General features: G+C 42.7%; 1 protein-coding gene across 2 annotated transcripts in view; it reads right to left on the reverse strand.

Moving 5' to 3' along the window:
- Positions 1–14,956, reverse strand: part of LOC311052532 (sex comb on midleg-like protein 2) — a 48,588-nt gene that overhangs the window by 7,255 nt on the left and 26,377 nt on the right. For both annotated transcript variants that reach the window (XM_084067528.1, XM_084067527.1), the window contains exons 8-12: positions 5,885–6,237; positions 5,192–5,285; positions 4,360–4,563; positions 2,957–3,106; positions 1,625–1,753 (exon numbers count right to left, since the gene is read on the reverse strand). In XM_084067528.1, coding sequence (XP_083923654.1) covers positions 1,625–1,753; positions 2,957–3,106; positions 4,360–4,563; positions 5,192–5,285; positions 5,885–6,237 — 930 coding nt within the window. The remainder of the gene's footprint in view (positions 1–1,624; positions 1,754–2,956; positions 3,107–4,359; positions 4,564–5,191; positions 5,286–5,884; positions 6,238–14,956) is intronic.

Below are 14,956 nucleotides of genomic sequence, written 5' to 3' on the forward strand. Positions count from 1 at the left end.
ACTCAAATCGTTGCTTCTGGGGGGTTACTGGAACAATATATTTTGATGGGGGTCAAATACATATAATTTTGGGGGTCCTTGACATGAAAAAGATTGAGAACCACTTATATAGAAACATAGGTTTTTCAGAAAACTGTTGAGAATTAGGAGACATGTAGAATCGGCTTCAGGTCTCAATGGGTTAAAGAAATATATTTTAAAAAACTCACAACGCGTTGCGCTCGTTGTGAGCTTGTAGATCTGCTATTTTTTGCTACAAGGGCATTCATTTGTGAAGAAAAAAAAAAAGTTTAAATATGGCGATATGAGATTTCTGCCCGACAGCGACAAATTGCACTGCAGTTTGAAAAGGAGTCGACCTGCCAAATGTTCCAGTGAACTCTGTTTGACTAAAGTGTGCTATTGAATTATATCAAATGAACTGAGCAGCATCATTAAATAAACATAATAAAACCTAGGTGGAAAAAATTCTATCAATGTGAACGCGAGAAATTAACTTAAAACTGATGATGCTTGTATAGTTTCTTAAGGAAATTAAACCTGTTCTTGTCCAGGTGGCCGTTGTTCCCTTTGGCCTTTCTGGCCATGCATAGCTGTGTAAACACAAGTGTAAGTGAAGGCAGGGGCTAACTAAGCCATATCATAATGGAAAAGTACAATATTTAATGGTCGTTTCTAAATTTAAACCCTTTCAGATGGTTATGTATTTTGCCATTATTTTACTGCCATTATTTCAAATGGGTTTAATGTTGTTTTTGCTTTTGCTCTTTCTTTTTGCGTTATTGTTCAAGTATTACTGCTTTTCTATAAAGCACTTCTGCTTTATTTCTTTTTTTATTACTGCTTTTTGCTCTGTAAAGCACTTTGAGCTGCATTCATGTCATGAAAGGTGCTATATAAATAGAGTTTATTATTATTATATACAATCCCTTTGAATGTAAATATCTCAGAAGTACATCAACTTTGACTTACATTATAGTTCAAGGCGCTAACAACAGCCATGTAATTCTGCAAAATGCAATATAAAATGTATCGTGGTTAGCCCTTTAAAACCGGGAACGCATCTGTGTCATTTTAGATTTCTTTGGCTATTCAAAAATAGCAGATCTACAAGCTCATAGCGCGGCACTCAGCTTGTAGATCTGCTATTTTCGAAAAAACGTGAAAATGTGTGCAAATCTTTGAATATATATATTTTTTAAAGCAAACATTTTTTATTTCAAATTTTGGGGGTCCTTGACATGAAAAAGTTTTGAGAACCACTGATTAGAGCAACATACGTTTTCTTATAAAAAACTGTTAGGATTTAGAAGACATTTGTAGAATCCCCCAGAAGCAAATTTGAGTTACAAATGTTTGCTTAAAAAATATATATATATTCAAAGATTTGGACAAATTTTCATGATTTAAAAAAAATAGCAGATATACAAGCTCATAGCGCGGCACTCGGAGCTTGTATATCTGATATTTTTGAATAGCCAAAGACATCTAAAAATGACACAGATGCGTTCCTGTTCTAAAAGGGATAATTATAGATAGTTACAGGCCGTTACAGGTCCATTCCTATACGTTCAGAGTTCCATTCAGACTTGACGTGTTAGTTGAGTGAAGCTGTGAGTTGTACCTTCTGAGGGGTGGGCGTCGGTTCGTAAATGTTTAGGAGACAAGGGTGCTGCGTACGGTGGCGAGACCCCCGGAGGACCCCTCTTACTACCCCGACCCAGAGAGGGGCTTTCCATCGCCTCTTCTTTCACTAGAACACACACACACAACACACAGCTCACACAGTGAGCATCATGTAGAGCAGTGGTTCTCAACATTTTCAGGCCATGACCCCCCCAAAATAATCATATTTGAACTGGGGACCCCCCCCCCCCCCCTGACAAGCACTTGGAATTGTAGGAATTGAGGCATTACATTTAGTTTGACTCGCTTCCACAGATAAACATTGTGAAAATAGCTGATCTACAAGCTCACAACACCTTGCGAGGCGTTGCGAGCTTGTAGATCTGCTATTTTCACAATGTTTGCCTTGTTCTTATATTATTTGACAATTTGGCCAGTTTTTATAGTATAATTTGATGATTACTTTTGATGCAGTAATGGTCTTTTTTCATTTAATTTCCATTTTTTTAAGGTATTATAAAGGTCTTAAAAGTCCTTAAATTGTCACTTTACTGTCATCTGGGGACCCTCCCAAAAATCATGTGAGGACCCCCCTGGGGGTTCCGACCCACAGGTTGAGAAACACTGATGTAGGGCAATAGTTTTCAGTCTTTGTTTGTCTTCAGTGCCCCCTTTTCCCTGATTTATGAATCCAAGGACCCCATTTACCCGACTGGACCCCCCCCCCCCTTTACCCGACTGGACCCCCCCCCCCCTTTACCCGACTACAACATAGAAATCTGCACAAGAAAACCACAATAGCAAGAATATCGTTGCTGCCGAGCAGAAACCTTGCATCTCTATACTTTTAATGCCCTTTTGAATTTGAATCCAAAAATCATATGAGGTTTCCACCTGACTGCAATATGATGCTATGAATGAATGAATGAATGAATGAATGATAAGCCACACAACAATATAGCAATCAGTGGTGGAAAAAGTACTCCATTTCTATACTTAAGTAAAAGTATCAATGCAGCCCTCTGTTACAAGTAGAAGTCTGGAATTCAAAATTGACTTGAGTAAAGGTACAAAAGTATTGGTATCAAAATGTACTTAAAGTACCAAAAGTAGAAAGTACTCGTTATGCACAATGTCCCATTTCACAAGTTTTCCAATTGTGTAAAATGTATAAAAGTCTTTTGAATATAGCAGATCTACAAGCTCACAATGCGTTGCATAGCGACGCATCGTGATAGGGTGATTATTAAACCCTGACGCATAGCGGAGGGAGGGGCCTATGGTCCCTGTCATAGGGTGTATAGTGGCTGAACAGTAGTTCTCTTCTTACCTGACATGGTCCTGTACTGGCTGAAGGGCTGGCTGCTGAACAGGTTGTCACACTGCAGGTGACGACACACCGTCTCCAGGAAGCGCAGCACGAAGCCCGCGCTGGACGCAGAGGGCAGCTTCAGCACGCGGACCCCGCCGTCCGTTCTCACTGTGGGGGACCACACCAACACACTGATGAGTCTGTCTGCTGACAACAGTCCCCAAACATATACTATATCCCGTTTGGCCGCGAGACAACCTAGCGTTTCACATCAAAAACACTGTCCCCCATGGCAGTGCTGATTTTGAGTGCAAATTTTGATTTAGTTTTAGTCATAGTCTTTTGAATGAAATTCCATTTAAGTCATATTTTAGTCATCTGAGATATTTTCGTTTTTGTCTAGTTTTAGTCGACTAAATCTACCGACTAAAATGTATTTTGGCGGTGCCTTGATGGCGACGTAATGGCTGATTTTACACTGCGTTGCCTGCTGAAAATAGCAGATATACAAGCTCACAACGCGTCGCGCTGCGACGCGTTGTGAGCTTGTATATCTGCTATTTTCAGAGCGCAACACCCGAGCGTAACCAAACATAAAATGACTTGTCTTTTAGTTCTACTGGATCTCTTCTCCACTAGTCCCTCACTAACATTTTAGTCTAGTTTGCGTTTGTTGGCGAAATTGTCAATATATTTAGTCTTAGTTATAGTCATCATAGCTTTCTATTTTTTTTTTTCGTCAGTGAAAAAAGGCAGTTGCCGAAATTTCTTTTGTCATAGTTTTAGTCGACGAAATCAACACTGATGTCAACATTCAAGTACAACTAACAGAAGATGTAACCCAGGTAAAGTAATGAGTCACTCAAGTTGCAAGTTTAACTAAAGTTTTCCACCTGTTCAAATTTCGTCACGAGTTTGAATCGATTTACGATCCATCGTTACATTCAGGGACGTCACAGGCTCTCAGAAGGTGGGGGGGATGGACTTTTGGTGGACTATACCCCTTACTTTACACTTTGGCTATTCAAAAATAGCAGATCTACAAGCTCATAGCGCGGCACCGAGTGCCGCGCTATGAGCTTGCAGATCTGCTATTTTTGAAAAAGCGTGAAAAACATTTGTAACTGTCAAATGTAAACAAATTCTGTATTTTCAAAATTGTGCGTTTTTTTGGGCGGATTTTGTTAGTTTTGGTTACTTTATTTCGGTTTTAGGGTTAGGTTATTTAATTCTTATTTTAGCCTTATTTTACCGATTTATTATCAAAAAAATATATATATATATTTTTTTTTTTCAAAAAGTGGGGGGTATGAAATCATGGATCTGTGAGAGTGAGGGTGTCGCGTCGTACGCACAGTGAATGGCCGTGACGCCCCTGGTTACATTGCCTGGTTTTAGATGGTTTCAGTCCTAGCCGTTACCTCGGACCACCTCCCCTCCTCCAGAGTGTGTCTGCAGAGCGCTGAGCAGCACCTTGGGCTGGTATGCACAGTCTATACAGGACTGGACCACCTGCTGCAGGACCCCGTTGGCCGGGCCCGGTCCAAAGTGGTCCGGGAGACGCTGCATCTGCTTCCTGTCCAGGTGGGGGCCGCAGTTCCCGTGCTTGTTCACGTACACACACACTGCGCACGCACACGCACACACACACACACACACACACACACACACACACACGTAAACAACATGCTTGATAAGGCACAGTGGTGGAAAAAGTACTCACATTTTTTTAATTAAGTAAAAGTATCAATACTGCAATATAGAAATACTCTGTTACGAGTAAAAGGACAAAAGTATAGGCCTCAAAATGTAATTAAAGTACCAAAAGTAAAAGTACTCATTATGCATTTCATTTCAAGTTTTCAAATGTACAGTATAAAAAAATCTTTTGAAAATAGTAGATCTACAAGCTCATCTTTCATGTGAAGAAATCACAGATTCAGGCTTTAACCTTTGCTTTTATATGAAATATCCGAGACGATTAAGATATGATGGAAGACACTTCTGAACATATTGCTAGTTTGACCACTTCAAATGCTCTAATCTTAAAATAACCGAAAATAGCCGATCTACAAGCTCTCAATGCGTCTGCGAGCTTGTAGATCGGCTATTTTCGCTGCGCAATATGCTTCCATAGAAGACATGCTGGCTTCCCTTTAATCCAAATGACTGAAATCAGTCTTGGCGACTGAGAACTTTATTCCATGGAAATGGTAGAAAAAGAAGGGCTGAAATTAAAGGTGATCTTTTTACCCGTGGAGACCACGGCGTTGTGGTTGGCAGGGCTCTCCTGTGGCACCTGGATGCTGGGAAGCTGTGCAGTGTTCTGGGGAACCTTGGGTTTTCTCTGGGAAAAAAAGCACAAAACACACATTGATGATGATCACTAAAAAAGGAAAACAAAACGTAGGAAATACAATATTCATCCCGTGCTCAAATATCTAAATCACTGGTTCTCAACGTAAAAAGGTCATGGGACCAACAGGGGAGACTTACGGATAACACTGAGAGTTAAATTAACAGTGACGATTTTAACCCATTAAGACCTGGAACGCATCTGTGTCATTTTTAGATTTGAGCTATAAAAAGCATTATTTTACACTTTGGCTCTTCAAAAATAGCAGATATACAAGCTCATAGCGCGACACGAGTGACGCGCTATGAGCTTGTAGATCTGCTATTTTTGAGAAATCGTAATCATTTGTGCAAATCTTTGAATATATATTTTTTCAATCGAACATTTGTAACTCAAATATTTGCTTCTGGGGGGGTCCCTGGAACAACATATTTTGGGGGTCCTTGACATGGAAAAGTTTGAGAACCACTGACATAGTAACATACGTTTTTTTTCATTAAAAAAGGCCCTAAATAACGCTGAAAAAGTGCAGTTTCTTCAGGAATAACACACACACACACACACACACTCCGGAGTGTGATGGTTTATACCTTGCTCCCCGGCTTGGGGCCTCTCTTCTTGTAGGGCCGTGGTGTGAGCTGCTGTGTGTTTTCAGGTGCGGTGGTGGTGCCCGTGGTGCCGGCACTGACGGCGGCGCTGGTGGTGGTGCCCGTGCCGCCGTTGTTGTTGCTGTTGTTCTGGGCAGCGGCCGCCGCCTCGGCCACGGCTTTGAGCAGGGCGATGGTCTCGCTCTTGGGCCGGCGGCCCCTCACCCCCTTCCTGACGGGGAGCGGGGGCAGCGGGTTGGGCAGCCGGTAGGGGGACTGCATGGAGCGCCGGCTGGGCTTGGAGGCCGCCGGCGACGAGGACGCCGAGACCACCTGCAGGTTCTTTGGCAGCGTGACTGGAATAACAACAAGAGGGAGAGGGAGGGAGGGAGGGGGAGAGAGAGAGACAGCACAGATTATTATTATGGACCCCAATTACACCCAATATAAACACCACTTTTGTTTAAGTCTGTTAATTGGCACCACAGCCCCGACCGGTGCCTGTTTTTTTTGGGAGTCCTAGATCCACCGATTACGGATGTTTTGACCCATATTTTGTCCAAAAAGTGCAACATTACAGTGGTTCTCAAACTTTTTCATGTCAAGGACCCCCGAATTGACATGTGGCCGCGGACCCCCACCTGAAAACATGTTGTAAGCAAAGATTTGTGTTAAAAGTTTTAGAAAAAAATAAGATTTGCACACATTTTCAAGATTTTTCAAAAATAGCAGATATACAAGCTCATAGCACGGCACTGAGTGCCGTGCTATGAGCTTGTAGATCTGCTATTTTTGAATAGCCAAAGTATAAAATATAGATAAAGGGGTTAAAATTATTGTGACGCTTTATTAACACATTTTTCTGGGGAACCCCTGGTACCTCCCCCCCCCACAACAAGGACCCCTGGGGGTCCCCGGACCCACTTTGAGAACCAATGTTCTAATCAATGCGAGCATGGTCCAGTGTGGGGACTACATTTTCTATATTTTCACGTATTACTACTCTCTCTATAAAACAATGGACTTCACCATGACTGCAGACGGCCACCCCCCCCCCCCCCCCCCCCCCACAAAAAAAAAAGAAACGACCAAAAAGACGGACAAATTAGGTCTGTGCGAGCAGCCAGCGATGGCGTGCACCGTGAGATTCAAACCAGCGTCCTTTGTACTCTCTCTGCAGGGCCGTACAGGCTATTCTAGTCATGAGCAGCAGATAAGCATCTATCCAGCTAAAGTGTCCCCCAGGCCAAGGGGACAAAGCGCAGAAAAGAGGGGGCTTTGGACCAGGATTAAGAGCTGGCCTTTTACCACCATGCACCGACAGACTCTGGGGGGAATAGAGGTCTTACCCAGAGAGCACTAGTAGTTGGAGGTGGAGCGAGGGGGCGGCCCAGACCTTTTGTTTATATGCTTGTTATTTGTATTGTATGGCTTTTTTCAGGGAGACCTGGGTCCTCCTGGGTGAGTAGAACCGAACACTGCCTCATATGACGTCTCCATGGATTAACCCCATTCAATCCGGGAACGCATCCCGTGTCATTTTTAGATGTCTTTGGCTATTCAGAAATGGCCGATATACAAAGCTATGAGCTTGTAGATCTGCTATTTTTGAAACATCTTGAAAATTTGTGCAAATCTTTGAATATATATATATATATATATTTTTTTTAAGCAGGCATTTGTAACTCAAATCTTAATGGGTTAAAGCAAAATAAAATCTCATGACTGAAAAAGTTTGTATGACCAGGTCCTAATGTGCGATTTGTAAAACAGTGTTGAAAGGAGCCCCCCCCACACTAGAGCCATTTTATAAACACACACACATTAACACACTATGTAAGATGATGTTTTAGTAATACATACTGCCAACCAGGTGAATAAATCACACATTGAGGCTTTAACCTTTGCTTTCATATGAAATATCCAAGACCATTAAGATTTCATGGAATAACCGAAAATAGTAAGGGTGTAACGATACAGTAACTGTGAAGTTGAATCGTAATTTCAACGATTCAACTGCATCAATATGCAAACAGCAACATATCGTATAGTTTGACTTTGTATCGTATTGTTTTCCAATGCCAAAAATCGATTGTATCGATACTAAGTACTTGCGCGTTGTATTTAGCAGTTTTAAGAAGAGAAAAGAAAGAAAGAGGGGTTTACTTGGGCCTACTTTTCCATTCCATATCGCTACACTTGGTCTATCGGTAAATGTGTGTAATCTGTGTTCATGTCAAGGCGCAGGTTTGTTTATACGTGTTCAAATATTACAATGTCCATGTATTTGCCAGAGAATCACTGTGTTTACTTTTTTATATCCATAGAAATAAATGTTTCCCTTAAAAAACTAAAATCCAAACAGTTTTTTTTTTGTTGCTAGATAGTTACTGTATCGATTTTAAATCATGAATCGTATCGTCAACCACATATCGTATCGTCAACCATGTATCGTGATGCGTATCGTATCGATGTTAAAATGTATCGTTACGCCCCTGGAAAATAGCCAATCTGCTATTTTCGCTGCACAAGATGCTTCAATAGAAGAGAAGAAGCTGGCTTCTATGACAGTGGTTCTCAAACCTTTTGCATGTCAAGGACCCCCAAATTGATATGTATTTGGTCACGGACCCCCATCTCAAAACATGTTGTGCCAGGGACCCCCAGAAGCAAAGATTTGTGTTGAAAATGTTCGCTAAAAAATTAAGTATTCAAAAACCTTCACTTACGTTCAAGATTTTTGAAAAAATAGCAGATCTACAAGCTCATAACGCGGCACTCTGTGCCGTGCTATGAGCTTGTATATCTGCTATTAGTGAATAGCTATAGTATAAAATAATAGTTAAAATGGTTAAAATGATTGTGTCGCTACTGTATATTAACTACTTTTGCTGGGGACCCCCTGGTACCCCCCCTAAGGACCCACTTTGAAATCCAAATGACTGAAATCAGTCGTGGTGACTGCGAACTTGAATCCATGCGTCTCAAAAAAAAAGACACAGCATAGAAAACAGACGGGATGGGAGTCCTGCAATGTGCTAGATTTACTTTTAATGAACACGATGAAATATTCAGTATCTAGATCTGTCATTTTGATTGGACCAACGTGAAAGGGGAGATTACTCACAAAAATCATCTATCTCTCCGTTTCCCCTTGTGTTATACACAAAGACATTTAACTCAGACAGAGTACAATTGGAACCCATTTGTAAACTCTCTGAGTTTACAAATGTCTCTCTGAGAGGATTTTGCTATGTATTAAACATGGCACTATGGTAGATTGCTGCAATTCCTTCTTTGCAAACTGACTTATGGTCCATTACATCTAAGATTAAGCTTTTTTTTAGCCCATTAAGACCTGGGACACATCTGTGTCATTTTTAGATTTAAGCTAAAAAGCATTATTTTACACTTTGGCTATTCAATATAGCGGCACTACTACTAGCTTGTAGATCTGCTATTTTTGAAAATTCGTGCAAATGTGTGCAAATCTTTGAATATATGTATTTTTAAAGGGAACATTTGTAACTCAAATCTTTGCTTCTGGGGGTCCCTGGAACACAATATTTTGAGATGTGGTCCGCGGCCAAATACATATACATTTTGGGGGACTTGACATTAAAAAAGTTTGCAAACCACTGACATACAGTAGCAACATACTTTTTTTTTTTTTAAACTGTCAGGATTTAGAAGACATTTTGTAGAATCGGAACCGCAGGCCTTAATGGGTTAATATCGTCTGGCTAGTGTAGGGAGGAAACCAATTTTCTTTTCTTGAATTCAGATTCAGAAAATAGAACGGCGGCTCTCAGGGAGGGATGGTTACACAGCCAGCCAACAGTGTGGGTGGATGGATCCAGAGGTTCTCAAATGATGTGACGGAACCCCAAGTGGGGTCGTGGGAAGGTGAAGGTTAGGGTTTGAACAGCATAGCCTGTGAATGCATTGTATTTAAGGTTCATTTTATTAAGGTTATGGCAACCGATATAGGCTATAATATGCTTCCATTTACAAAAGTGTACAGAAACACTTTTGTGTAGCTTTTAAACTAAACATTGACAATCAGCATGAATTACAGGGTTGTAAATATATTTTCTAAATAAATATTTCAATTCAAGGCTTTTAAATATGCTTTAACCCTGGAACGCATCTGTGTCACTTTAGATTTCTTTGGCTATTCAAAAATAGCAGATATACAAGCTCATAGCGCGGCATCGAGTGCCGCGCTATGAGCTTGTAGATCTGCTATTTTTGAAAAATCTTGAAAAAAACATTTTTTGGGATTTTTTCCTTTTCCTTAGGATTTAGAAAACATTTTTAAGAATCGCCTCAGGTCTTAATGGGTTAATTCAACTTAGTGAAACTGCACTATAAACCAAGTGGGGATTGCCAAAAAGAAGTCCCCCATAAGATGGGCTCCTGGTGTAAATAAAAACGAGACAAACTGTCCCTAGCTACATACATTTGAAATAATCATCCACATTAGTCCGGGGGGGCGGCCGGTATTCATTTCCCCCAACCCCTGTCTGACGAAAAAACGGCTAGCCTTGGTGGGCTTCTCTTTTCCATTGTTGCCTTTCATATAGGAGACCCACACGGAGAGAGCACGGTCTTTATGAATGAAAGGGAGTGGGTACGAAGGCATCACCATACAAAAAGTCCCCCCCCTGGCAAATTAGGGAGGCATATGGGATTTCATTTCCTCCTGACCCCGGTGACCCCTGTGCAATGAGGTGGTGGCGGCTGGGGCTACGAGGGGGGGTGGAGTGGGGGGGTAGGGGTTTTCCAGTGTCTGCCCTCTAGTGCGTATCTGGGGCTGTGGGGGGAGGGGGTCCGACGCTGTTTGAAAGCAGAAGGGACGGTAGCAGCAGAGGTTCCCCCTCTCCCCACGCACCCGATCCGAGGAGGCGCACCACCACCACCACCACCAACCGCTTTGAATGACTCCCTCCTCCTTCGGTTTCACATTTTGCACGCCGATTTGTTACGGGTGGGGAGAGCTGAGGAGGAACTTGATGTATGGTTCCATAAAAATAAAAATAAAAGAAGATGCCACGTCGGAGAGGAGCAGCACAGCGAGCCGTTTGGGGGGATTGACCCCGCTGTTCACCTTTTTTCACGGTGAACTAGTCCGAAGCTTTTGAAGAGAATATGCCGACAACAACACTCACGACCGGGCGGACTGTAGCGGTAGGTTTTTTTTGCGTGAAGTGCACACCTGTACTGTGCTTACAGCTACTGACAGCGTGCGTTAAGGCACTTTGCAAAACACCCTCACAGGTAAGGCTGTCTATCAAGCTCAGAACTGACAGGGAGCTTAAGCCGATGGTACGGTGTAGCAAAATTAAACCGATCCGCAAGCATCGCGACGCGTTGTGAGCTCGTAGATATTTCGGGGCTATTTTGACAATTAAAAAAACACAAAGATTTGACCTATAACGACAGGCTCAAAACAAGGGATTGCCTGGTTGAAAAGTACTTGATCCTTTCCGCGTACACAGAACAACCGAACATAAGTCGCATGAAAACGAGAACCACAAACCATGTTGACGACCCAAAAGTAATCCCAAGATTTGACAGACACACTACAAGGTACATAACAGTTCTGCAAAAAGCAACAATTTGAACAAAGGGGAGGGGGGAGAATGGGGGGGCAACGTAATCTATTCCATCATCATTCACAGAGAAGACCATGTTGGCTCTGCTGCATACGAGGGTAAAAGCAAAGAGAGTAGAGAGAATGGAAACGGGGGGGGGGGGGGGGGGGAATAAAATAAAATTGAACTCACCGTGCAACCAACAGAAAGACTTTTTTTAAAAATGCTACCAGACGCCCGGGCAACAACAAACAGCGGGCCGCCTCGTAAGCCGGCGCACCATTTCTCTCACTCCTACGTCTATCTGCGCTGCTGCTCCAGCTGAGCTCTGGTCTCTCTGCCTGTACGTACCGGTGGCCGCTGTGCAACACAGGAGCCAGAAGAATATGATTCTTCCTCCTCAGCTCATAACAAAGCCCCACAGTGACAGAGGAGCCGGGGAAGACTGACTCGCATTAGGAGGAGGGCGAGGGGAGGGGGGGGGGGGGGGGCAGAGAAGAGGGAGAGGAGGAGGGAGGATTGGGCTGGGTAAGGGTGGGGGTGTGTGTGTGGGGCGGGGGGGGGTTACTCTCTTCACCAAGCTCCTCCTGAGCGCTTTTTTCCACGTTTCTTTGGGAGCTCCTAGGCGAACAGGTAAAAACAACAAACCCCCCAAAAAAACACAAGCGGTTACCGATGTTTTGACTGATATTTTGCCAAAATTTGATTCAAAAGGTTTTCAAAAATAGAAAATCCTACACTAGCCAGATCTACAAGCATCAAGTGTCCGCAATGCGACATGTTTTGAGCTTGTAGGTCTGCTAGTTTTTTGAACATTTTTAAAAACCTTTAGGAAGATTTGTTTGAGCTATAAAGTGACATGCACAAAACTGGGAGGCCAGGTTTAACCCATTGAGACCTGAAGCTACAAATGTCTTCTGAATCCCAACAGTATTCTGAAAAAATACCCTGCATGTTTCTATATACAGTGGTGCTCAAACCTTTTCATGTCAAGGACCCCCAAAATGATTATATTTGGCCGCCGACCCCATCTCAAAATGTTTAGTTCCAGGGACCCCCAGAAGCAAAGATTTGAGTAAAAAATGTTCACTTTAAAACAATATATTCAAAGATTTGCACACATTTCCAGGATTTTTCAAAAATAGCAGATCTACAAGCTCGTAGCGCGGCACTCTGTGCCACGCTACAAGCTTGTAGATCTGCTATTTTTGAATAGCCCAAAGTGTAAAATAATGTTTTTTTTAGCTCAAATCAAAAAGTGACACAGATGCGTTCCAGGTCTAAATGGGTTAAAAAAAAACATGAAACAAAACAGGACACACCAGCCGCATACATGCCGATAAAAAAGGTCAAACAAAAAACAATGGCTGATATATCAGTCTGGCTCTAGAACAAGGTCCTCCGTTATGACTCTGATACTGGCTGACAAAAGTGTTCTGATCTATATACACAAGACATGCCTCAGCTGGACTGTGGAGCTTTTATGTAAACACCGTCCCCCGTCCCCCCGTCCCCCCCATGTAAACAGGTGGGATGGAAGACACATAAATCCTCCCCCTTTTCAACCAACTCCTCCATCCCCTCCCCACCTTCCTTTCCCCTCAGTGAGGCCATTCCACACAGAGGATCTGCATAGAACCAAGTGGTTTTCAACCCTTTTCATATCGAGGTCCATTATTGTCTCCGCCAGGAGACTATGTTTTCGTTCTCGTCCTTCCGTGTGTCCACCAAGCTAACATTGGTCAAGCTTCACGTGACACGTGACAATATGTTGAAAGGGTGTGCTTTGATTGGCTAGCGAGACGCATGATGAAATAGAGGCCCTAAAATAGGTGTGTCACTTCAAAAGATCATTTATATCTTTTGAAGTGAGGTAAGACAGGATTAATCAGGAACAGTACTGGCGGAGACCTGTGCTCCGAGGAGCACATTTTCTAGTTATTTATTCTGCATTTGAGCCACAGGAACCACCGTTAGCCTCTCAGAACCCAAGACTTTGAATATTTTGTCGTCGTTGGATAAGATGTTGTCCACAGTTCCATCCATGCTGTTGATGTTGGTACCATAGGAGAGATAACAGGCAAAACGTTGATCAAAATGACAATTCTTCTACTTTCTCTAATTGTGTTGACTTCTTGTAGATTAAGTCAGTGGTTCTCAAACGTTTTCGTGCCAAGGACCCCCAAATAGACACTTATTAGACCGCGGACGCCCATTTGAAAAGATAAGCCAGGGACCCCCATACAAGAAGATTTTTACGTCTCTCTAGCAGTGATTTCAACCATTTTAATTTCAAGGACCCCCAGTTGGACATGCTTTAGGCTACAGACCCCCATTTAATGGCATGTATGTCTCTGGGACCCCAATTCATATCGTAAAATCAATGTTAATGTAACTCTGAGAGTGTACAAATGTACATTTGTACACTCTCAGAGTTACAGACACATAAGGGTCCATTTGGTCCCTGTCCATCATTTAGCTGGGGACCCCCTGGAACCCCCTCAAGTACCCCTGGGGGTCCCCGGACCCCACTTTGAGAACCAATGCCATAGGAGAGATAACAGGCAAAACGTTGATCAAAATGACAATTCTTCTACATTCTCTAATTGTGTAGACTTCTTGTAGATTAAGTGATGCATAGTGGTCCGGGGACTGGTGGTCCCCGGACCACTGGTTGAGAACCACTGGCATAGACTGATGTGCCACGCGCTCCACACACACACACCCGTCTCAGTCGGCATTAACCACTATACCACCACCGGGATTATTTCAAAATACGAACCAGACCCGCCCCGCCCGTCAAATAAACGACCCGTTGTCCGCCCGTTTACCCGTGATTACATGCAGAGTAAAATGTAAATCCTATTGAAAAGTGAGTTGAAAAAGATAGCAGCCCTCAACAACAGCGTTACATTCAGTGGTCAGGTTCGTACAGAAATCAAGTGAAGACGGAGGAGCGAGCTTAAGCCACGCGCGCGAACGCGCATCTACGCAGCACACATGTGTCATTGTTTACGTCGTCAGATGGTTTTAATTTGAAGGTTTAACAGGATGTACAGGTGTTTTAGTGAGTTAAGATAACTGACCAGCGTGCTCCATGCAGTTGTGCTGTGTTAAGTTACACAAGTGACGTTGTTTGGGCGGAAACAGTGCTCTCTGATTTTCACAATAAAATGATACCCGCCCGCGATTAGTTCAGTACCGCCCGTCCCCGTACCTGTGATCTTATCAAAGTAAAATTTTCTGAAAAAGGCTGTATCTCGCTTCCTAAGCACTTTTTTTTTTTACAATGTATTTCTGTCTCTGGCACTCAGAGCCAAACTGCCAGAAATAAGTCAGGCACTGAATGAGTTAAGGAAGAGCACAAATATACTACTAAATAGTTCTTCCATACCTATGGTACAGCTGTTGAATGACTGATAGCTGCCTAGGCCTATTGCTTTTTGAACAGATTCCTGTGCTGTCAAGCTTGCTACTT

This window comes from Gymnoscopelus microlampas (assembly GCF_963454915.1).
Source record: "Gymnoscopelus microlampas genome assembly, chromosome: 9".
NCBI classification, from domain to species: Eukaryota; Metazoa; Chordata; class Actinopteri; order Myctophiformes; family Myctophidae; genus Gymnoscopelus; species Gymnoscopelus microlampas.